This window comes from Balaenoptera borealis (genome assembly GCF_965194805.1).
Source record: "Balaenoptera borealis genome assembly, chromosome: 13".
Lineage (NCBI taxonomy): Eukaryota > Metazoa > Chordata > Mammalia > Artiodactyla > Balaenopteridae > Balaenoptera > Balaenoptera borealis.
In genome coordinates this window covers 42337936-42362274 of record NC_138870.1, presented here as the reverse complement: position 1 = coordinate 42362274, position 24339 = coordinate 42337936, and the positions used below count along the sequence as shown (strand labels likewise).

General features: G+C 55.0%; 1 protein-coding gene across 12 annotated transcripts in view; it reads left to right on the top strand.

The window, feature by feature from the left end:
• The window catches only part of NCKAP5L (NCK associated protein 5 like), a 30632-nt gene extending 6293 nt beyond the window's left edge, over nucleotides 1–24339 (top strand). Inside the window, exons 2-13 of one of the 12 annotated variants that reach the window (XM_082352347.1) lie at nucleotides 10950–11011; nucleotides 12100–12258; nucleotides 12978–13046; nucleotides 13150–13188; nucleotides 13908–14027; nucleotides 16926–17039; nucleotides 18155–20784; nucleotides 21730–21892; nucleotides 22153–22234; nucleotides 22596–22676; nucleotides 22980–23122; nucleotides 23424–24339. In XM_082352347.1, coding sequence (XP_082208473.1) covers nucleotides 10976–11011; nucleotides 12100–12258; nucleotides 12978–13046; nucleotides 13150–13188; nucleotides 13908–14027; nucleotides 16926–17039; nucleotides 18155–20784; nucleotides 21730–21892; nucleotides 22153–22234; nucleotides 22596–22676; nucleotides 22980–23122; nucleotides 23424–23642 — 3855 coding nt within the window. In that variant the 5' untranslated portion in view covers nucleotides 10950–10975 and the 3' untranslated portion in view covers nucleotides 23643–24339. Of the gene's footprint in view, nucleotides 1–8158; nucleotides 8343–10949; nucleotides 11012–12099; nucleotides 12259–12977; nucleotides 13047–13149; nucleotides 13189–13907; nucleotides 14028–16925; nucleotides 17040–18154; nucleotides 20785–21729; nucleotides 21893–22152; nucleotides 22235–22595; nucleotides 23123–23423 lie in introns of those variants that run through there. The other 11 variants (XM_082352345.1, XM_082352343.1, XM_082352340.1 and 8 more) reach the window with 11 other exon arrangements.

Below are 24339 nucleotides of genomic sequence, written 5' to 3'. Positions count from 1 at the left end.
TTCATTCGGATGCCAAAACCAAGGAATTCTCAAGCTATGGCCAGCTCTTACTAAGTACTAGGTGTGGTGCCAGACTCTGGGGGTACAGTGGTGATCCAAGAAGTCCATGTTAACCAAATAATTAAACAGTTATAAAGTTACAGCTGTGATGGGGGCTGCACAAAAAGGACAAGTACTGTGAGACCAGATAATCAGAGGCCCTACCCACCTTGGTGTGTGAGGGATGTGCGTGTGTTAGGGGCAGGCACGTGACACAGCACAGAGCTGGGGCAGGAGTCTGGGGCCAGGGCTGCAGAAGTGGTACCACGTGACCTGGGAAGCTGGGTTTCTCAACTTGACTTCAGTGGTGTCTCTTCTCCCCACTACCCCAGTCTGTGGGATGTCCTGGACCCCTTGAGTTTTACTGTGTCCAAGACAAGAGGCCCTCTTCTCTGCCAGATGGTGCTGAAAATGCCTACTCCCCTGCCTCCACCCCACTGCCTTCTGTTTCCCCAGCTCTGGGCCTGTGGGCTCCTGAAGCTAGAGCCTTCCTTTCCATTGCAGGCTGAAGGGAAGTTGGGGGGTGTTTGCTTCTCACTTCCTCTGTAGACAGCACCTCACTTCCTGTCCCCGGGGCTAGAAGAAGGCTAAAGCTCTTGGCTTTGCTGTCCCTTCCTCTCTACCCCCCTTGCTTTCCTGGGAAGCCTGTGGGGCCCATAGGAGGAAGGCAGCATCAAATCCAAGGGCTTCTCCCTAAAGGCCCTGCCGGGCTCCTCACCCCCACGTCCCCCACCCCACACAAGGGGACCTCTCTTCTCAGATGCAGTCCATTTCCAGACGTGATCTCATCCTCCTCTTCTATGCCCTCTGGGAAGAGAGGAGTCAAGAGAGAGAGCTCACCCCATTTGACAGATAAGAAAACTGAGTCGGGGGTTTCTAGGCTTCATCTAGGGGCATGCAGTATGGCTGAGCCAGACTGGAATCAAGGAAGCCTGACTCCCATTTATGGGCACAAACGAGCAGAGCCTAGTCGGAATTGTGGGTGAACCAGAGCTACTTTCTCCTCTCAAGAGCAGAGCTGGCAGCTTAAGAGGTCACCTATGGGCTCTGGCCAAATGGCACCCACTGAGTCAACACTAAAGCTGCCTGGACAGGAAGACACTTGGTTGGCCAGAGCCCGTTCCCTTTGAAGAAAGAGGTCAGGATATGACGCCTGCGGGAGTGAGCACTAGGGACTGAGCATGGGGGGCTGGCTGAGTGTATGCCCAGCTCTTTGGGGCCTGCAGGTGTAGCCTGAGAGCCAATAGGCTGTGCAGCCTCCCAGGCCCTTTTTCTCTTGGATCGGAGAGCAGATAGCTGAAGTTGCAGTTGTCAGCTCTGGTATGGTCTCCAGGAGCCTCTGTGCCTCTGTTCCTCCTGTGGGGCCCAGCATGTGTCTCCGGTTACACCCAGGATGTTGAAAAGATGCTGACTCTCCTGTTCGGTCAGGGGGTAGGAGATGAGTTGGTAACTGGCATGGGCCAGGGGACCAGGAAACACTCACCTTCAAATGCCCTTCAGTCCAGCTGTACTGAGTCATTCTGTTTCCATACACACCCGGAGACTTCTGCCTCCTGCTGCCTGGAATGACCCCCTTCCCTTTTCCTTGTAGCTAAACCCTATCTGTCTATAAAGGCTGAGTTCCCTAGATGCTCAAATTCTGAAAAACTGTTCCAGCTTAATATTTCTCTCCTGATTTTTAAAGTTCTCCAAAGACTTCTCTTGTGGAACGTCCTTCACAGTACAGCTATTTACCTACATGTCTTACATCCTCTACTAGTCTGAAAGCTCCAAGAAGTCTGAAAAGAACTGACCCATCTCTAAATTGCGTCCCAGTACCCAGCACTGTACCTCCCACTGAGTGATCTGTCCAGAATATTTGCAGAATGAATAGATTAGTCCCTTTGCCAGAGGGCATCACTGAGACCTGGGGAGAAGGTTGAGAGCTTGGAAAAGGTCATATCAATGTTCGGGACAAATCTGAAAATGTCCTTGCTCACCTCTCAGTGTGGCTTGTCATATGGACTTTCAGAGCCACTTGGGTTGGGGGCCGTCACTGGGGATCTTTAAGGGAACCTGATGAGTCCACTGTACCTTCTCACCTGTCCTGTCTTTCTGGTCTTTTTCTGTCTGGAATGAAAGGAGATCACCAAGTTCAGGACCTCGTTGGCAGGAGCAGTGCCCTGGCAGGAAGTAGGAGGGGAAAAACGACATATAAGCAGGGCCCCTCCTCAGGGAGCTCCCCTTCTAACAGCATGGAAGTTGCCCCTTCTCTCAGGGAGTACTAGAGAACAGGATGCATTACAGTTTGAAATACTGATCCTGCAGGAGGCACTTGAAGAGAGATCAACATGGGCCACGTCAGTCCAGGATAGCTTTTCAGAAGAATATTGCTCTGCGGCCAGCCCAGGGCAGGGCTTCCAGGGCCATGTTGAGGGCTTTTATCTGTCCCCAAAGCAGTAGGAGGTCACGGGAAGATTTGAAGCAGGAAGGACGCAATCAGATTTACAGTTTTAGAAAGAAGATTGCTAGAGCTCCTTTGGAAAAGAGATTGTGGCAGGGAAAATACAAGATCAGCCTGGAACATCTTCTCGTGCCAGAAAGTAAGCAAATGTTAAAAAATAAATAAATAAACTTTTTTTTTTAATGGAGGCATGTTGAAAGGACACAGGAGCCAACCTGAAAGCATGGCCAAAGCTGGAATTTAAGCAGTAAAATAAGTGGTGATGATAATATTGGATTAAAATCCAAAGAATAAAATAATGCCTGTGAGTCCATACTCATACAAATATGGAATTAAGTAAATAAATGGGAGTGAAGAGACAGCTTTTTCTTACAGAAAACTTCCAATTAATAAATTACAAGGAATGAGGGAAATCGAAAATTATTGTTAGGGCACCATAGTAATTGCTGCAAGCAAGATCCACTGATGAATCCTAAAATGAGTGGGTGAAAATTTAAGCAGAAACAGGATTTTGCACGGTCACAAAGTATTGCCCTCCCCCCAAATATTTATTATTACAAAAGAAAAAGTATGTTTTCATTTTACAGTACAGAAACACACTAGTAGACGCCACCTAACCAAGTGATCAAGGTTAACATCATCAGTAGTAAGACATCTCAGCATCATGTATACACAGCCCCTGATAGAATGCACTGAGAAGGGCACATCACCTCTGTGATATTCTTTCCCAAAATCCATAACCTCAGTCTCATTGGAGAAAACATCAAACAAACTCATATTAGGAAATATTCTCCAAAGTACTGACCAGTTACCTTCCAAAGTGTCAAGGTCGTAAAAGACAAAGACTGGGAATTCCCTGGCGGTCCAGTGGTTAGGACTCCGCGCTTTAAGCACAGAGGGCTCGGGTTCGATCCCTGGTTGGGGAACTAAGATCCTGCAAGCCGCTTGGAGCGGCCAAAACAAAGACCAAGGAACTGTCATGGATCATAGGAGACTAAGGAGTCATGGTGATTAAGTACAATGTGGGATCCCGGATCGGATCTTGGGATAGAATACCAGTGGAAAGGGCATCAGTGGAAAAACTGGTTAAGATCCAAATGAAGTCTGTGGGTTGTTTTTTTTTAAATATTTATTTATTTGTTTATTTATTTATTTTGGCTGCACTGGGTCTTAGTTGTAGCATGAGGGATTTTTAGTTGTGGCATGTGGACTTCTTAGTTGCGGCGTGCGGACTCTTAGTTGCAGCATGCATGCGGGATCTAGTTCCCTGACCAGGGATTGAACCCAGGCCCCCTGCATTGGGAGTGTGGAGTCTTACCCACTGGACCACGTGTGGGTTTTTTTTTTAATTGTTTTGCTAATGAATGATGTAGAACAGTGAGAACATGCTGCTATGTCTGTTTGTTTTTTTTAAGGTATACACACATACACTCACAAATAAATAACACAGAAGAAGAGGTGGAAGATAGCTGCAGAGAGTGGTAGACAAGGGAAACGTTGTCCAGGAGGAAGTGGTCACTATCAAGACAGAGAAAAGACAACCACAGAATAGGAGCAAACATTTACAAATCATATATCTGATAAGGGACCTGTGTTCAGAATATATAAAGAATTCTTACAACTCGACAGTAAAAAGACACATAACCCAACTAAACAATGGGCAAAGGGATCTGAATAGACTTGTCTCCAGGGGAGATATACAAATGGCCAATAAGCCAATGAAAAGATGCTCAACATCATCAATCGGAGAAATATAAATCAAAACCATAAAAATCACTTCAGGACTTCCCTGGTGGTGCAGTGGTAAGAATCTGCCTGCCAACGCAGGGGACAAGGGTTCGAGCCCTGGTCTGGGAAGATCCCACATGCCGCAGAGCAACTGAGCCCGTGGGCCACAACTGCTGAGCCTGCGCTCTAGTTTCCGTGCTCCGCAACAAGAGAAGCCACCTCAATGAGAAGCCCGCACGCTGCAACAAAGAGTAGCCCCCACTCGCCGCAACTAGAGAAAGCCTGTGCACAACAACAAAGACCCAACACAGCCAAAAAAAAAAAAAAATCACTTAACATTTACTAAGGTGACTTAGAATCAGAAAATCAGACAATAACAAGTGGTGAGGATGTGGAGAAATTGCAGCCCTCACACATTGTTGATGGAACTCTAAAATGGTGCATCCACTTTGGGAAACAGTTTGGCAGGTCCTCAAAAAGTTAAACCTAAAGTCACCATACAACCCAGCAATCCCACTGCTAGGTGTATACCCAAGAGGAAATGAAAACATCCATCCAGACGATTTGTACACTGGTGTGTACACTGCTTAGAGCAGCATTATGCATAATAGCCAAAAAGTGGAAACGGTTCAAATGTCCATCAGCAGCTGAATGGATAAACAAATTGTGGCATAGCCATACAATGGAATATTATGTGGCCATAAAGAGGAATGTAGTACTGATACATGCATCAACAGAGATGAACCTTGGAAACATTATGCAGAGTGAAAGAAGCCAGTCACAGAAGACCAGCTATTGTATGATTCCATTCATATGAAATGTCCAGAATGGGGAAATCTATAGAGACAGAAAATGATTAGTGGTTGCCTTGGTTTGGGTGTGAGGGGCTGGTAACTAAGGAGTAATGAAAATGTTCTAAAATTGACAATGGCCATGATTGTATATATCGGTGAATATACTGCAAACCCCTGAATTGTACACTTTAAATGGGTGAGTTGTGTGGGAGTTGAACTATGTCTCAAAGCTTTAAAAAACGTAGTCCAGCAGGAAGTGGCCACCAGAGGCATTTGTGCTTGAGAAGGCAATGGGGACTGAAAAATATTGTAGGATTTAGCGTTGTGGCAGTTACTGCTTAAGTTTGACCAGGTTGAGGAAGGAGTGAGAAGTGAGGATGGCTTTTTTTGAGAAGTTTGGCTGTGAAAGGCAAAAGAGGGCAGTATCTGGAGAAATGTCAGGGGGAAATTATTTTTAAGATGAAAGGTACCTGAGAAGTTGTAAAGGTAGATGGGAAAGATCCCTTCAGGAAGTAGACCCTGAAGACATAAATGGGGAGGGTCTGGGGTAGGAAGGACTGGCCTTGCCTGGGAAAAGGGCAGCCCCTCTGCTGTAACAGGAGGAGAGAAGGAAGTACAGAGGATTCCGATGGGGCTGGGACTGTGGTGGCGGGAGGTTTGAGGGGTTTCCCCTCTGCTGGCTTCAATCCGCTGGGGAAGCGAGGGGAGGTGGTAGACCAGAAGTCTGAGGCGATTGGAGAGGGTGTGAGGTAGTCGTTGCAGAGAATGAGAGAGCAACTCTAAGCCTTGGTAAGAGTGCCAGCAGGACTGCCCATGTGGCTGAGATGGCCTTCCTTTGGTGAAGAGAGAGTGAGAAATAGTGTGAGCAAAAGCCTGGGGACAGGAGTGTTAAGTCCTGTCCTTCCCTTCCCTTCCCTACTCTAGACTGGAAAGAAGCATTGACCTCGAATGCTCAAGTCAAGGAATCCCAGGGATCTTCTAACTTCGCTGTCCAGTATCGTCGCCAGCAGCTGCATATGGCTATTTAAATTTAAAATTCAGTTCCCCAGTTGGACTGGCTGCATTTCAAATGCTCAGTAGCCATGTGTGGCTGGTGGCTACCATATTGAACAGCATGGAATAAACATTTTCATCATCACAGAAAGGTCTACTGGACCACACTGTTCTAAGAAAAGTGATTCTTTTCAAACTATTGAGTCTAAGGACCCTTCTACAATATAAAAATTGAAGACCCCAAAGAGCTTTGATTCATATAGATTGTACCTATTGACATTTACTGTCATACAAATTAGAACTGAGAGTTTTAAACATTTATTTAATTCATTTAAAAGTAACAATAAACCCATGTTAACATATTTTATGAAAAATAATCATATATTTTCCAAAACAAAAAATAGTGAATGGCATTGTTCTTCATTTTTGCAAATCTGTTATGTCTGACTTAATAGAAGGCAGCTGGATTCTCATATCGGCTTCTGTATGAAATCTGTCATGTTATCACATATCACGTAGTCTCTGGAAAATGCCACTATATACTCATGAGAGAATGAGAGTTAAAAAGGTAAATAATGTCTTAGTGATATTGTGAAAATAATTTTGACCCTGTAGATTCCTTGAAAGGGCCTCGGGGTCCCTGGACCACACTTTGAGAACCACTGTTCTAGAACAACCTCCACTTGGCATGAAGGAACTTATCCTTGAGAAACTGAGTGATTTGCCTAAAGTCACACAGCAAATAAATTGCATTGTTGGGACTAGAAGCCTTCTGCCTTCTGGTCTGAGGCTTTTTCCAGTACCCTTGGCCGGGCTAGGATGGGCCTGCTGAGCTTTTGGGAGTGGGGCCTGGGCTTCTTGGCTGCAGAACCCCTGGTGTGTGGCCCTATAAATAAACCCATTGTGTCTGTCCGAGCCCCTTCCCTCTCCCCACCCCCAGCAGTTGCTTTTATTGTTGGGTTATGCTGTGAACAGGGAACGTTGAGGATCTGGGGGAGGAGAGATAAAGGGTATTGAAATCTATAAGCCTTTTGAGCTCATAACACTACTGCCCTTCCTCCTGCCCTGCCTGGAAAGGCAGGGGACTGGCCTACTGTCAGTTTGTAAGAACCTATACCATGGTCTGGAGGTTCTTGGAGTGCCTGTGAACAGGAAGTTGGAGGAGGGGTGCAGTGGGCCCCTTCCCCACGGACACTTGCCTCTCAGAAGGGCTATTGTGTCTTGGGGCCAGTTGTCAGGAGGAGGAAAGGAAATTCTTGTCTGCCTCTTTCCCTGAGGGGGGAGGAGACCAGTTGGAATACTTAGGGCTAAAAGATGCTTTAGGCCAGATTAAGGTGGCCACTTTCAGGCTAGGAATGCCCTGGGGCCTCAGTCCTCATTTTCCTCCCCACACCCCAGGGCAGCGCAGGGCTGATCTAGTCTGGAAAGGAGTGTTTGCTGTGGGTGAAGAAGTGGCTGTTTACAAGTAGACTTTTGGGTGTGACTGGGATTTCAGAAAGCAGCTGGGGGATGGGGGGAGCAGAGGGGAAATGGTTGTGTTACGGATGATTCTGTTATTAAAGTGAGCTCCATCTCTGCCTTCCCACAGCTGCCCACCCCTCCCCCACCTCCTGGCCCCTTGCTTTTTTCCCTAGAGGACTCCGGGGGGAACAGCTGGTGAGTGAGGGGCTCATCAGGGCCCAAAGGCCTTGGCTAAGGGCCAGGGTAAGGGAGCCTGGAGGACAGGCTTGCTGCCATCTCTCTGGCCCCTTCCTCCCAGGTCTGGACTCTGAGTTTAGGGAGGGGTCTTGCGGGTGCCCCGGCTGGGGAGGGGGTGGGAGCTGCAGAGTCTACGCCTTTGATCTGGCTGACTGAAAGGCCAGGACAGTCCCATCTTTTGGGGCTGGGGGGCCTTCCATGAGTGACTAGGCTGAAGAGATAGTGGTCACCCAGATTCACTCAGGGATGGGGCTGTACCCACCTCATCCCTGGGTTACCCAGAAACCCCCTGAACAGCTGTTCCCCCTTCCCTGTCTCTGAAGGAGGGCCAGAGAGGCTCTGCTCTTCCTCCCTTCCTCCCCCTCCCTTCCCTCGGCACTGAGGTCACCTCCCTCTGAATCAGGCTTTTGCGGGGGCGGGGTTGCCCGTTGGCAGTTCTGGCGGGAGAAGCCTCCCATTCAAGCTCGAGCTCCCACCCACTGCAGCTCCATCCCTACCCATCCTGGCCAGCATCATGTGTTCCAGACCTACATCCACCATGTGGGATATGGTGTGGGACCACCAGAGGAAAGCCTGAAGCCAGGGCCATCCTGAAAAACCCAGGCCAGGGCTTTTCCTGGGCCCCAGGTGGGCTGAGCACAGAAGCTGTGAGTAGCAGTTGTGGGGCCTGAGGGAGGACGAGGGTGCTCGGCCCTGGGGAGGTGGGTCCCACTGACCCTGCAGGGACAGCCACTGGGGAACCGACCTGAGTTTTTTTGTTTTTGTTTTTGTTTTTTCTCATGAGATTTGGGTCGAAAACCCAGACTCTGAAGGGCCAAATTCCTAATTGGGCTCAGATTGGGAGCTAGAGGTGGTATTATCTCTCTCGATCTTAATGTTCCCTAGAGGAGGGTAAAGACGCAGGAAGTTTTCTTTTCACCATAGAAATCTTGAGCTCACACTCACCCTGCTCACAGCGTGCGTGTCTCCCCAGCGCCAAGTTTAAATGCAGGCCTCTTCCGAGTGACTCAGCATCCCAAGCTGACAGCTTCCTGCCTGCCCTCTGCTTGTGGCCCTGCAGACACAGAGAAAACCCGTCGCCCTGAGTTGGCCGGACCACTTTGGCAGAGGGCAGAAAACTTCTCCCCAAGGTGGGGCTGAGTCACAGCCTGCCTTCAGCCGACATTTCCGGAGCCTCTCCCAGGCCCTGCTCAGGATACGGAGGCCGACCCCCATGACCGAGCTGTTGCGCTTAGGGGGCTTGTCCCTTGGAGGGTCTCCCCTAGGTCACAGTGGGACTCAGGCCTCCCTGCCCTGGGATCCCCAGGGGCTCAGATCAGGAGGGTGGCAGTAGTTGGCTTTGTGGGGTGTGTTGGGTCCCTGCCCTCCTCAACACACGAAGCCACATATACCTACCTACTCCACAGCCAGCCCTCACAGTCTGGGCCTCATGCCTAAGCTGGATGCTTTTTTATTTTTATTTTTTTTAATTTTATTTTAGGAGAAGATACCCTCCTAAACCACCTTCACCCTTAGTTTGGTTTTTGTTGTGTGAAGAAAACAAAGACTCGAGGTTTCTACTGTTTTATCTTTCCCCTTTCTGGCCTCCAGACACTGCCCTGTTCATCCTACTCCCCTCCTTCATCCCCCTGGTTTTTTTCACACTCCCCACCCCAGCCCCTCTATTCCTGGAGGTGTCCACTGGGGAACTAAGTGGTGAGGGGGCTGAGGGGACGCTGGTGATCTGTGGGGACAGGCCTCTCCTAGAGCAGTGGGAGCCTCTGCCTGGCAAGAGGATGATGGCCCAGAGATGGGTGATGTGGGGTGGCCTGGAACTGGTCCAATGGTGGAGGTAACCCGAGGCCTTTTTTAGTTTTAACCCCTATTTGTGTTTGTGGGAAGGAGGATTTTTCCTGAATTTTTTTCGTTTCTTTTGAGGCCTGTCCATTTCTAAATATATCAAGCATGATAATGTTGCGAGCAAAATGAAGTTATACTTGATACATTTTTATGACGTTAAAATAACAAAGGACTTTAGATTGTGGCAGAGTGTTAAAAATAAGCATTACACAGTTTTTCCTTTTATTCTGGTTTTCAGAAGCCCCCTTCCCATTATTGTGCACACATGCTTGTTCTCTCTCCCTCCCCCACCCAGCCCAGAAAGGAGCATTCTCCCTTTCTGCTGTTACCCTTTCTCTTTCTAGGGTATCAGGCAGAGAAGAATGAGGACTGGGCTGGCCCTGCAGCTGGAGGGCTGGCAGGGAGGGGGTTGGAGAGGAGGAGGCCCCTGAGGGCAGGGCAGAGGGGCAGCACCTCACATCTTCAGGAGACCCTCCTGCTCAGACCCCCAGGGTGAGGGGCCTGGGACTCAAGAGTCCACTTGCAGGTGAACCGCTGAAGTAGCAGTGGGCTCCAAAACGTGAAAAGCCTCCATTTATTGAGTCCATGCAAGACACTCGACATACGTTATCTCACTTCATGCTCCAACAACCCTTTGGACTAAGTATTCTGATCCCCATTATACAGGTGAGGAAACAGATTTTGCAGAGTCAGATTCTAACCCAGATCTCTCTAACTGCAAAGCTCCGAGAGCACTGGGACTAACTATACGGAGCACACAGTACCACGTGTGTGTACAGAGAGGCTGCATAGGAAGGGGGGACCCAGGCCCGTCCACTGTGCTTTGTGAACCTGCCATATGATGTGGGCGGCATCCTTTGCCTCTGGAGCCTGCTTCAGACCAGGCTGGCACCCCCGCCTTGCCCTCCTTTTACAAGGTCGATAGGAGAATCAGATGCGATTGATGATGCATGAGAAAGTGCCAGCACACAGGATGCACTCTGGGTATGTGGGTGTAGCTTCCTGTGCCTCAGTTTCCTCATCTCACATATAGGTGTGGATAATAGCACTTAATTCCCTTTGTGGTTATGAGGATTAAAGAAGAATTTTGGAAGGGCTGTGTGGCTGTTCATTCCCCTCTGGCTGAGAGCTGGAGACGTTTGCACTGGCTCTTTCCTCTGCCTGGAATGCTTTTCCCATTCCAGGATTTCATCCAGCCTTCATTCAGGTCTCTGCCTTGCTGTCACCTCCAGAGCCTTCTTGGAGCCTGATGTCTGTTCATTGGTCTATCTGGTATTACCTGCCTCCCCCAATAGAATGGGAGCCTCATAAAGGCAGGGCTTTCTCTGGCTTGTTTATCCCTATGGCCCAGGATGCCAGGCAGCAGGAACCCAATAAATGCACGGCTGACATCGTCTCCCTCTGTGTCTCCACAGGCAAGGTGACCATTCTGGCTGCTTGCATGAGTGTGCCAGCCTGGGTGAGAAGGCAGAGACAGGTGAGAGGCTGTGGAGACTGTGCACGCTGATGGTGGGGACTGGAGGAGGAGGGCTGGGGTGGGAGAGGCCGCCCCTGTGCCCCACGGGAGGGAAGAGCATTCAGAGGCCTGGTAGCTGCCGAGAGCTCCTCTCTTCCTTGGTCCAAAAGTGCTAAGCCCCTTTTGTGGGAGCTGCAGTGGGTCAGGGAGGCAAGTAGTTGGTGGTAGACTGGGGGCCTCCAACCTTTTATGTTAGGAAGGGTTTCCCATCTACTGGAAATTTCTACAATATTTGTGCAGAGGAAGGAAATGAGTACTTTCCTCTAGCTGAGAAATTGAAACTCAAATGGAAGGTGAAGACTAGTCAGGTAAAGCCAGTCACTATGGCAACAGTTTGGGGGCGGGGGGGGTGGGGATCACATAATGCGATACAGGTCAGAACCCTGGCTCTGTGTGCTCAGGCAGTGACACACTAGTCTGTACAGCTGTCAGTCTGTCTCTTATACGCCACGTATCACACCAAGAAGTGTGAGTGTGGACAGTGAAGTGAAGACAGTGTCCCTGCCCTCGCAGAGCTGACAGTCTTGGGGGACAGTCACAGAGCCGTGCGGGAGCAGTACCTGACCCGGCCTTGGAGTGGGGGCCCTGGAGAATGAATAGGAAGGAGCTGGCCAAGCGGTAGGGGGGTAGGTGTCAAGAGACCCCTGCGGAGGGCCCCGCGTGCACAGAGGCTGGTCCCCCGGGGCCTCGCTGCAAGCAGGGAGTCTTGGAGGCATGCAGACCACCTCCCACTCTGCCTGAGAGGATACCGGGCGCCAGTCTGAGGCCAGCGTCAGCGGAGAATTCAGGTTTCTTGGCTCCTGGCCAGTGTCTGTGTGACCTGTGAGAGGGCGAGAGCAATTACAGGGTTTTATAAAACAATGGTCTCTGTTCTTGAGATGGGAAGAGTGTGTCTATGTGTCTGTCCCATGAGCAGGAGTCTTAGCCTGACCCTGAGTTGTTACAGTGTCCGTGGCACGGGGGTCACACTGATCCAAACTCCGAGAATACTGACAACGTTCGTCTCTGTCCTCCTCCTCCTCCGCTCACCTCCCCGTGCCCTGGAGTAGCCTGCCGGGGCTTCTCTCACTTGTCCCCAGGGCCTGATGTCGGAGGCCATGGACCAGCCGGCCGGGAGCCCTGGAAACCCAAAGCCAGGAGAGGGTGGTGAGGGCAGCGTGGAGCCGGGCACCTGCCAGGAGCTCCTGCACCGGCTGCGGGAGCTGGAGGTGGGCCACGGGGCGGCGGGGGGCAGCAGGGCTGGCCAGAGTCCTGGGGCGCTTGGGTGGGTTCTGGGGTGTGGGGGGACCTTCCTCTCAGGCCGCTTTGCCAGGCTGGAGCAGAGCTGAACGTTTCTTTAGCAGAGCCCCTCTGAGAACCCCTTTCCTTGCTCTTCGCTCTGCAGCCTGTGTGCCAGCTCAGGACAAGAGGCGTGCGCAAGGGTGGGGCCATCCTAACCCCCTGAATGTCTCCCTTCTTTACTCCTCTTCTCCCCTGCTTTCATGCCCCTGCTCTAGGAAGGGGGTGGCCGCAGAGGCCACAGAAAGAAGGGTCTCAGGAGTTGAGGGACAAAGACATGGATCCTTAAACTAGGCCTTTTACCACATTCCTAAGACCCGCCCTCCTCCCTCCAGGCTCCTCTGCCCTCTCCCCAGGGAAATAAGGGTTACTTTTGGCACCTCCCACCTTCGGTCCTCCTGGTTGCTGTGTCTCCCCAGCCCCTGCAGCCTCACTGACTGAAGTTGGGGTAACAAAAAACCAGCCATCTCAGCTCTGCCTTCTTCATGCCCTGGGCTGCAGGCCTCCCCCTGGCAGAATCAGACCAGAGCCAAGAGCTGGGGCAGGGGTAGAGCTAGTAGACTCCTTGCCTCCCCTTCCCCAAGAGGGACTTGCCCAGGGGAAGAATGATCCCTTAGCCTCCTATTTGCCCTCCTCCTCCTTCCTGCAGGCAGAGAACTCGGCACTCGCCCAGGCCAATGAAAACCAGCGGGAGACCTACGAGCGCTGTCTGGACGAGGTCTGTGGAACTGATGCTCCCCACGGGGAGGATAGCTTGTCGATTCCAGGCAGAGGCTGGGTTGGCTGACAGCTCTTCCTCAGCTCTGCCTTTCTGTCCCCAGGTTGCCAACCATGTGGTGCAGGCGCTGCTGAACCAAAAGGTAAAAGGCCACAAGAGATGTTCTCACCCTCTGCCCTGAGCCCAGATGCCCTGGGAGGAGGCCCTGGGTACAGCAGGGGAGGTCCTTCCTGTGGACCCCTGTACCTGCTTAGATAGGGAATAGAGGAGGGTGGAAATGGCATCTTGGTCCTCCAGTGAAGTCCCCTTTCTCTGTCTTGGACAGTCCATACTGTTCTACCTGGCTAGGTAAGGCCAAGTCTCTGAGCTATGGTAACTTTGATTTGGGCTTGAATCCTTCTGTTATCCTGGGCCCAGCTAGTTTCTCCATGTTTCGATAGCCCTGATAGCAGTGTTGATGTTGTAAGCATAAGGTGACATCTAAATGTTTACTCAAGTAGTGTGGGTAATTTCTTGACACGTGGGCCACTCTGACCCCCAGGTCTTCCTCTGCCTTATATGGGCCCTTCTTTGACATGTGCTTTCTAAGAGGCAGGGGATTGGCTCCAGGATTGTGAAAGTTGCCAAATGGAACGGAATTACCTCTGACCAGGGGTGGTAAACGTTAGAAAATGTACCATCCCCAGAAGATGTGATAGCCATAAACATAGGCAGGGTCAGCTCCCTCATAGAAGGAGGTTGCAAGAGAAGGGCATGCCCAGCAGGAGTGCCCGCTGCTCTGATGAAGGCGACTGTGCTCATACCACTCTCCCTCTCCCCACCATCCTCTCTTTGTCTTCCTCCACCTCCCGGGGGTGGCAGGACCTGCGGGAGGAATGCATCAAGCTGAAGAAGAGGGTATTTGACCTGGAACGGCAGAACCAGATGCTGAGCGCCCTGTTTCAGCAGAAACTTCAGCTCACAGCAGGCTCCCTCCCTCAGGTGGGCACAAGAGATTCTCCTTCCTTCCTCACATCTCGGCTTCCTGCCTCCCCCCAGCCCTGTCAATATCATCACCCTCTCTTCTCCCAGACACCTACAGAAGTAGGCCGTCAGCCATTGCCCTCCATTCTGGGGGCTGTGGCCATCCAGGGCAGGCCGACCGAGCCTGATAGATCTAAGCCTTAGATGAGGGGGAAACTTCCTGAGTTCCCTTAAGCTTGGCTCTCCCCCACCTCCCAGGTGCTCCCCGCCCAGCTGGATGGTATCCCTTCTTGTTGACAGAGAAGGTCCTTGCTTCCTCCGCCCTCAGATGGGTGGAGGCTGAAAATGCAATTATTTCGAGCTCCCAAGGGGCCCCTTTGGCCACTGCGTTGCCTTCTTCTTGGCCAGGGGCAGGGGTGGGGCCGGGTGTAAGGCACCCAGTGCTTGGTGTCACAGAGAGGTCAGGAAAGGCACTTCACCCGGATGACTCTGCGCATGCCTAGCTGCATGTGCTCACCCAATGACCCAAGCATGGCTGCAGACGCTGTCCCTGCTTCTAGCCCTGAAACCTGCCTTACCCAGGAGAAGCAGGAGGCTACTGGGAATGAGTCCTGGGCTCAGTTAAGCTGTCACTTGGGGTCCACTCTGTCAGGAAGCCCCAAGGATGGGGTGAGACCTGGGTGGATCAGGAGCAGCTCCAGGTACCTGAGGTGAACGGTGGGTTCTGAGGTCAACCAGCCCACCGCCAACCCACCCCGACCTTGACAAGAAGAGAAACACCTTGTGTGTATGTCTGAATTTGTGTGTCTGTGATGCAAACCAGGCAGCTCTTGGCCCCCAGATCCTGAGCAGGATGCCCTCAGCTCTCTGGGAAACCTGACCCCTGGCAGAGGAAGCGTCTCACCGCCATGGCCTTTCTGCAGCCCCTGTCTCACCAGGCCAGTGCAGACCTGGGTGAATCAGCGGTAGTGACTCTGCAGCTCCCCCTGCCCTGGGTCTGTCCCTGCTGTAGGGTTGACCCAGGAATCCCCAGAGGCCTGACCCACACCAGCCAAGCTTACCCTGTTGTCCATACCCTTCTCAGTGACTGATGATAACAGAGGTGTAGATCATCCTGAAATCGTTTGTTTTTTACTTCAATGAATTCTGGGATTTGAACTGGGAATTTTTAAATGAATTTTGGGGTTTGGGACCATAGATTTATCTTCCCCAGAAGTAACATGACATAATGGAAAGAGCATGAACCTTGGCCTCAGATAAACTTGGGTTGGGTCCCTAACTTAGCTAATTCTTAGCTGTGCGACCTTGGGTAAATTATTTAACCACACAAACCACAAGTTTTTTCCCTTGTAAATGGGGATAAAAATACCTGTATTGCAGGTTGTTGTAAGGATTAAATGAGATAATATCTAGTGCTTGGCCCGTAGTAGATAGTCAGTGACTGGCGACTAGTTGTCATTATTAATGTTATTTCCAAGTTGTGCTTTGCTAGGATGGAAGCTCCATTGAGCAAATGCTAATTAAGCTCTCCCTGTGAGCAGTGCCTTTGCCAACAGGTATGGAATTGGACAGAGCTGTGGCCTGTGCAGAGCGAACGTAACCGCTGAGAGCTGGGGCTGCTAGACACTAAGGCAGGGCTACAGAGTGTGACACTGCTGACCAAGAGCCCAAGGGGCAGAGAGGCCATCAGAGATGGGATGGGGAGGGTTCCTTGAAGGAGGCGACGTCAGACCTGGGCCCTGATGGATGGGAGGTTTTAAAAGACTGCAGTAGGGGTCTGGGAGATGGGGTTCCCTGTGGAAGGAACAGAGCAGGGAATCCTAGGGAGCCAAGAGTTGTTTAGCTGGACTTGAGCGAAGGATGTGTAAAGAGTGAGTGAGAGAGAGCTAGGGATGGCATCAGGGAAGAACCAGCAGGCCCGGCCGGAATGCCGGCAGAGGGGTTCAGACTTGTCTCTGGAGGCAGTGGGCAGGCAGAGGAGGCTATGAGCACAGAGATGCTTTAGACAAAGAAGAAAAAGATGCTTTAGGCTGCCTTGTGCACAGGAGATTGAAAAGCCACCCAGCCAGGTCAGAGAGACTGAAATGCTGAGCAGCGTCCAGGCCAGAGGTTTGAGGATCGTGGGCCGCAGGAGCGGCTGCAGCTGGCCAGGCTGGAGGGGAGGCAGAGACAGGATTTAACAGCCATGGAGAATGACACGGGGAGAGTTAAAGCTGACTTGTATCTAGTCGAGATGCCTAGCAGAAGGGGAATGAGAGAGAAGTGATCCATGATTAAGTGGTTAGGACTCTGCTCTTCCACTGCAGGGGGCGTAGGTGTGATCCCTGGTTGGGGAATTAAGACCCCACATGCCGTGTGGTGCAGGCAAAAATAATACTACTTTTGTAATCCTCAGAGCAGAGATTTCACATGAGGCCATTCAGGGGAGACAGAAGTGATAACTCCCACCATCTCTTTTCCAGGACCCAGTAACAAATGCCTCTTCCGTTAGTCTCAGCCAACCCTGTGGATGCTGGGTCACGGGTAGTCAGAACAGGAAGGGGCCTCGAGGCTCACCCTCTCTGTAATCAGGGAGGAGGCCCCTCAGAAAAGCAGAGGGTCCTGGAGGCTCGCTGGACACCCGGGTTAGGCCTGCCACTGCCTGCTGGCCCAGGGGCACTCCTCTTTCTCCAGATCTCCCTACCCTGTCCCACCTCCCGGCCACCTGGGCTTGCACTTCTTTAGTCTACCTGTGCTGTGGTCTCCCGAGGCTCCTCTGACCATGTGGTGAGAGCCACACCTTGGGCCAGGAGACGTCACCGAAGGAGCAGACTTGGAAGAATGTTTCCCTGCCCCTGGATGGGAAGCCATAGCTTCCTGTGGGAGTAGGGACCTGGGACGGACAGCACCTGTGCTAACCTCGCCTCTCCCCTGCAGATCCCACTCGCCCCACTCCAGCTGCCTTCAGAGCCACCAGCCACCCCCTCCCTGAGCTCCGCTGAGGGACCGGCCACCTCGCTGCCTCTGGGGCGCTGTACTGGGCAGAGAGAGGTAGGAGCGCTGGGCACTGTGGTCTGTGGCTCCGCTGGCTCCGGGCTCGTCAGCCGGTGCTCCACGGCTGTTTCCTAATGAGTCCCAGGGGAAGGGCTGCTTCCGGGCACACAGATTCTTGTCCAGGCTGGGTGTGAGCCCTCAGCTGTCAGCCTCGTACCAAGAAAAACAGATCCCCACCCCCAGCCACTGGTCTTGCGAGCAAAAGCGTTATAGTACAGCAGTCAGACTCACAGTTAATACTTCCTGAGCTCTTAGTCTGTGCCAGGCACTGTACTGGACACCTGGATCTCATTTATCTTTTTTTTTTTGGTAATTTTTGGCTTAAATTTATAATCATACACATATTTATTTATCCCAGTCCAGAACTATTATTCATTCATTCTTTTGCATATCTGGTTTCATTTATCTTATTTTGTGAGATTAAATATAATCACCATCCTATTTTACAGGTGATACAATGAAGCTTAGAGATTAAATAACTTGCTGAAAGTCATGTAACTAGTTAAGCAGTGGACCTGGGTCTTGAACCCGTACAATCTGGCTCCAGAGCCCATGTAGTTAACCACTGTACCAGACTAGATGGGGCCTAAGAAGGGGCCTGGGAGAAGCAGGAGAGGGTTTGCAATGGAGTCATTCCCAGTCTGCTTCTCCACGGGGATCAGCGCAGCAGGACAGCTGCCTGACCTGAGGAGGCCCGGGCTTGCCTGCAGCAACTGACTTAGGACTTGGCCACATCACATCCCTTTCTTGAGTCTGTGTTCTTTCTGGAGACTGAGAAATGGACAGGCCTCCCTCTCCTGGGGCAAACGTAGCAAACACCAGGGTTGTAGGTGGTCAGCCCTGCTAACCCGCAAATACTGGTAGGAAGTGGTGCAGAGATAAACAGAAAGGGAGGTGGGTGCCCACCCAACCCCAGGTGTGCCAGGAAGGACATTTGGGGTAACCAGGACTCAGAGACTCTTGAGGAAGCTTTCCAACATATCCCAGAAGCTATCAGTTCCTTTTGGGGACACAGACAAACCAGGCCAGCTCTGTTCCTGGCATACTCAGTTATGCCCGCTCGGGTCCCTGGCCTGCACACGATCTCCTCCTCATGCCATTTCTCCCCCAAGGTGTGTTGGGAGCAGCAGCTGCGGCCAGGAGGCCCAGGACCCCCGGCCGCCCCACCCCCAGCGCTGGAGGCCCTATCCCCGTTCCTTCGAAAGAAAGCCCAGATCCTGGAGGTGCTGAGAGCCTTGGAAGAGACTGACCCCTTGCTTCTGTGCTCACCTGCCACCCCCTGGCCGCCTCCAGGCGAGGGTTCCGGCTCCCCAGAGCCCATCAATGGCGAGCTATGTGGCCCACCTCAGCCTGAACCCTCTCCCTGGGCCCCCTGCCTGCTACTAGGTCCTGGTAGCCTGGGAGGCCTGCTGCACTGGGAGCGCCTCTTAGGGGGCCCAGGGGAGGAAGACAGTGCTGGGCGGCCCTGGGGCCCTAGTAGGGGCTCCCCACAGGCCCAGGGCACCGGTTCCAGGCCACCCTGTGCCCCAGGCAGCAGCTCCTCCTCCTCTTCTGATGAGGCAGGTGACCCCAGCGAGGCACCCAGCCCTGACACCCTGCTCGGGGCCCTGGCCCGCAAACAGTTGAACCTGGGCCAGCTCCTTGAGGACACAGAGTCTTACCTACAGGCCTTCTTGGCCGGGGCTGCTTGCCCACTCGGCGGGGACCAGCCGGGTCCCAGGCAGCCATCCTCCCCAGACCAGGGGCCCCCACAGCTGTCCAAGTCCAAAGGCCTCCCCAAGTCAGCTTGGGGAGCGGGTACCCCGGAGGCCCACAGGCCGGGCTTTGGTGCTACCTCAGAGGGCCAGGGGCCCCTCCCCTTCCTCAGCGTGTTCATGGGTGCAGGGGACGCCCCCCTGGGCTCACGGTCTGGCCACCCCCACTCCTCATCTCAGGTGAAAAGCAAGCTCCAAATTGGCCCCCCTTCTCCCGGGGAAGCCCAAGGACCCCTTCTGCCCTCTCCAGCCAGAGGTCTCAAGTTTCTAAAGCTGCCTCCAGCCTCAGAGAAGGTACCCAGCCCAGGGGGCCCCCAGCTCAGCCCCCAGCTCCCCCGGAACTCCCGAATCCCCTGTCGGAACAGTGGCTCAGACGGCAGCCCCTCCCCGCTGCCGGCCCGCAGGGGTCTGGGCGGAGGAGAGCTGTCCCCAGAGGGGGCGCAGGGCCTGCCCACCAGCCCGTCACCCTGCCCCACAACCCCAGATTCTGCACAGCTCAGACCTCCCCAGCCAGCCTTGTCCACTACGCTTTCCCCGGGACCAGTGGTGTCTCCTTGCTACGAGAACATTCTGGACCTTTCCCGGAGCACCTATAGGGGGCCTTCCCCAGAGCCACCTCCATCCCCGCTGCAGGTGCCCACCTACCCACAACTAACTCTGGAGGTGCCACGGGCCCCTGAGGTCCTCAGAAGCCCTGGAGTCCCCTCCAGCCCCTGCCACCCAGAATCCTGCCCCTATGAGAGTGCCCAGGAGAAGAGTTTGGACAAGGCAGGCTCGGAGTCTCCCCACCCTGGCCGCAGGACCCCAGGCAGCTCGTCCAAGAAACCTGGCCAAGGGCCGGCCCGGCGACATGGGGATCCTGGCTACACACCTCTGCGGGACAGACTAGCAGCCCTGGGGAAACTGAAGACTGGCCCCGAGGGGCCCCAGGGCCCAGAAAAGAATGGGGTGCCAGCTAGGCCTGGCACCGAGAAGGCCCGGGGAGGAGGGAAGTCAGGGGAGAGCACTGGAGACACAGCGCCCTCTGCCTCCAGGCCCCCTGAGCAGCCAGAAGCCAAGGGGGCCCTGCGGGGGGCCGTGGCCTTAGGCACAAGCAGCCTGAAGCAACAGGAATCTGGGCTCCTGGGGGACCCTGGGTCCCGAGTCTACTCTTCCCACTCCATGGGGGCCCGGGTGGACCTGGAGCCTGTCTCACCAAGGAGCTGCCTCACCAAAGTGGAGCTGGCCAAGAGCCGGCTGGCAGGGGCCCTGTGCCCCCAGGTACCCCGCACCCCTGCCAAAGTGCCAACCTCAGCCCCCAGCCTCGGCAAGCCCAATAAGAGTCCCCACGGCAGCCCGACAAAGCTGCCTTCTAAGTCGCCCACCAAGGTGGTGCCCCGACCTGTGGCCCCACCAGCCACCAAGGAGCCCCCCAGGCCTGACAAGGGGAAGGGCCCACCCTGGGCAGACTGCGGCGGCACTACGGCCCAGCCCACACCCCCAGCGCCTGGCCCTGCCGACCCAGGCCCAGGCCCTGAGGGGCGGGCCCCACACTCGGCCATTGAGGAGAAGGTGATGAAGGGCATCGAGGAGAACATGCTGCGGCTCCAGGGCCAGGAGCGGGCCCCCGGCACCGAGGCCAAGCACCGCAACACTAGCAGCATCGCCAGCTGGTTCGGCCTTAAGAAGAGCAAGCTGCCAGCGCTGAACCGCCGCACAGAGGCCGCCAAGGGCAAGGAAGGGGCTGGCGGGGGCTCCCCGCTCCGGAAGGAGGTCAAGATTGAAGCCCGGAAGCTGGAGGCCGAGAGCCTCAACATCTCCAAGCTGATGGCTAAGGCAGAAGACCTGCGCCGGGCACTGGAGGAGGAGAAGGCCTACCTGAGCAGCAGGGCCCGGCCACGGCCCGGGGGACCAGCGCCGGGGCCCAGTGCAGGCCTGGGGCAGGTGCAGGGCCAGCTGGCCGGCATGTACCAGGGTGCGGACACCTTCATGCAGCAGCTGCTCAACAGGTGAGAGCCTGGGGCTTGGTGGCTGGGGGCCCTTTTCCCTACACGGGCATCCCTGGGGTTGGGACTGCCTTTCCCAGGACCTGGGGCTTCCCAGAGGTCAAAGGGTGTAGGAGGTCAAATGAAATGGCACCAAAGCATCCTGAGGGTTAATGGCCTGGCCCAGAGGAGAGACTGGGGCCTCGAACAAGGAGCAAGGGGTTTGTGCCCCAGCTCCCCTCCTCTCTGGCTGGCTGACATTCAACTTGCTGAGACCCAGTTTCTCATTTGAGAAGAGTTAACAGTCCACATTTTCTTGGATTGTCTTGAGTCAGATGAGGCAGCCTGTCTGAGGTGCAGCATGCAGTAGTTAAGGGAGTGCTAGTACCTAACTGGGTTGATGCAGGTCTTCTCCCTCCGGTGTTTTCTATCCTGTAGAAAAAGGAGGGCTCCCTTCCCATCTTGCCCTTTGGCACCTGCCACAGACTCAGCAAAGGGAGCTGTGGTTTAGGGAAGGGGCTCCCCCATCTTGGGGTTGCTGTGTCTGGGCCAGGTAAGGCAGAATGTCCTCAGGAATCGGGCTCCAAGTAGGGTGTGGTTTGGACAGCAAGTGCGCTCAAAGTCAGCTGGGGTAGGCAGGGTGTGTCACATGTGGACCAGGATGTGACCGCGTCTGCTCTCTACCGGCAGACATTGTCGGAGAGGTCTCTAGGCTTGACCCTGGGTAGCTTTGGGGGAGTTCTCCCATATACCCTGCCCCTGCTGATCCTCTGGAGTTTTCCCTGGGGTCTTGGCCTGTTCCTGGTGTCAGGAGAGGTTGATGTGGGAAGCCACCAGGGATATGTCCCCTTCCCCAGGGGCAGGGGGCAGTGGGTGCCTCGCTAGGCCCAGCACCATTGGAGGGAGGGAGGCCAGAATGTGTGAGTGGGCCCGGGCCTCCCTCACGGCAATCTGCACTGCCGCCCCTAGGGTGGATGGCAAGGAACTGCCCCCCAAGAGCTGGCGGGAGCCCAAACCTGAGTATGGTGATTTCCAGCCAGTGTCCTCTGACCCCAAGAACCCCTGGCCGGCCTGTGGGCCCCGAAATGGCCTGGTGGGCCCTCTTCAGGGCTGTGGGAAACCTCCTGGGAAGGTAAGTTCCTGGGGCGGGGGCTGGGTGGAGGGCCTGGCTCTGTGGCCCTGCCAGGTCTCTTACCGCCTGGAGGGCTCCCCTTCCCTGGGGCCTGGAAGCTGCTGGATGCCTTTCTGGTCTCCGAGGAGAATGGGGAGGGGAGAGGGCCTCCTGAGGGCTGGCAGGTTGCCAGGACTCTCAGACCCATACTCCAGGGATCCTGATGGAGGGGATTAGGGTGGAGGAGGAATGGGCTCTGAGGTCTCCTGTACCCTGTACAGCCAAGCAGCGAGCCGGGGAGGCGGGAAGAGATGCCCTCAGAGGACAGTCTGGCTGAGCCAGTGCCCACCTCACATTTCACAGGTCAGCAGGGTCAAGGGCCAAGTCTGGGCCAAGGCTGGGACCTGCCCCTTACCCCCTGCTCGCTTTACTCCTTCCTGTCACCACAGCAGGTGCCAGGCCCTATAGCATCTTGGTGCCAAGCATCAGTGGGCACTGGGGCTGCACAGGAATAAATCCCTCCCTGCCTCATAGGGTACCTGCCCTGCCCTCTTCCCCAGGACTAGGGGAGGTGGGGCAGGGCAGGCAGGGATGACTGAGCCAGTGGGGCCAGGAGGGGGCCCTGACCATGGGTGGAACCTGGGCAGGGGCAGAAAGCCGGAAGAAAGCAGAGGGGCTGAGCCGCCTGCAGCTTCACATCCCTGACTTCCCCTCCCCTCCCCAGCCTGTGGCTCTTTGACTCGAACTCTGGACAGTGGCATTGGGACCTTCCCGCCCCCAGACCATGGCAGCAGTGGGACCCCCAGTAAGAATCTTCCCAAGACCAAGCCACCACGGCTGGAGCCCCCGGCCGGGGTGCCCCCAGCTCGGCCCCCACCCCTTACCAAAGTCCCCCGCCGTGCCCACACACTGGAGCGTGAGGTGCCTGGCATAGAGGAGCTGCTGGTGAGCGGGCGGCACCCCAGCATGCCGGCCTTCCCCGCCCTGCTCACCGCTGCTCCGGGCCACCGGGGCCATCAGACCTGTCCCCACGGTGAGTGCCTGGGCAGGGGGGTGGGCCTCTCTGGGAGCTCCACCCACCACCCATCTTCCCCTTGTCCCCGGATAGATCCTTGTGAAGACCCTGGCCCTCCTGCTCCTGTCCAGCTGGCCAAGAACTGGACCTTCCCCAACGCGAGGGCAGCCAGCGGCTCCTCTGACCCTTTCCTATGCCCGCCCCGACAACTGGAGGGGCTGCCCAGGACCCCCATGGTGAGCATGGCCGAAGGGGAAAAGGGAACAGCAGTGGAGGGCAGGAGGGGATGACGTGGGGTGAGGCACAGCCCTGTCCGGGAGGAGGACTGAGTGGGCAGCCCACCCCCTCCCCCCGCCTTCTCACACCCCTCTTGGGGAAAGGGCTTCTCTCCCTTCCGGAACCTTGGTGGGACTGTAGGGCTGTGCTCAGTCGCGCCTCCAGCCTGCTTCCTCTGCAGCGCCCCCGTCAGGTGGGCAGAGCCTCTCAGGCGGGGAGGGGTGAGAGGAGCTTCCTCCCGAGCCTTCCCTCCTTCCCCAGGCCCTGCCCGTGGACGTGGACGGAAAGCGGAGCCTGGAGCCCAGCCGCCCAGCCCCTGCGCCCCAGGGCCCAGCGTTTGGGGGTAGCCGCACCCCCAGCACATCGGACGTGGGCGAAGAAGGGAGAGTGGCCAGTGGGGGTCCCCCGGGGCTGGAGACCTCAGAGTCTCTCAGTGACTCACTCTATGACTCGCTGTCCTCCTGCGGGAGTCAGGGCTGAGCGGTTGCAGCGGCCACGCCCCGCTCTGGCGTCGGAGACCGCGGACTGGGCCGGCTCGCCTCACGCCCCGCCCCCTCGGGGCCCGTGGGGCCCCTCCCTGAAGGGACCAAGGAGGTAGATGGACAAGAAGGTGAAGGGGGTCCCCGGCACACCCCACTGCCCGCCGCTGCTGTGGAGGAGATGACCGCTCTCAGCTCAGGGAGAGACCCCACCCTTGGTCCCTTCTCTCACCCAGAGTAAGGCTCTTCCTCTGCGGGACTGGGGGTTCAAGGCCGCTGTGTCCCGGCCCCCAGCTCCCACTTCAGGCTGAGCCATCTTGTGGTGCTGGGCTTCCTGCCCACCAGCCGTGCCATCTCCACCCACCCTGGCAGCTCCCCTGCCTCAGAAGCCCCGTGCTGGTGGAGTTCAGGGGCGAGGGGTCAAGTTGCCTTCTCTCTGTCTGCCCTGGCCCTCCCCGCTGTCTGGATGGTGCTGCCCTCTCCTGCCCCATGTCTTTGGGGCCCATTTGTCTGTCTGTTTTGTTGGTTTTTTTTTTATATATTAAAGCACCTGGCCCAATCTCCACCCGCCCGCGCCACCCCCCCACCACCACCATCCCCGCACTGCGGTTAATTTATCTGTTGTTAAAAACGCGGCTGCTCTGCTTCCAGCCTCTGCTTCTGCCGTATCCCTAATAAAACCTGGAGGCCCCTCCGTG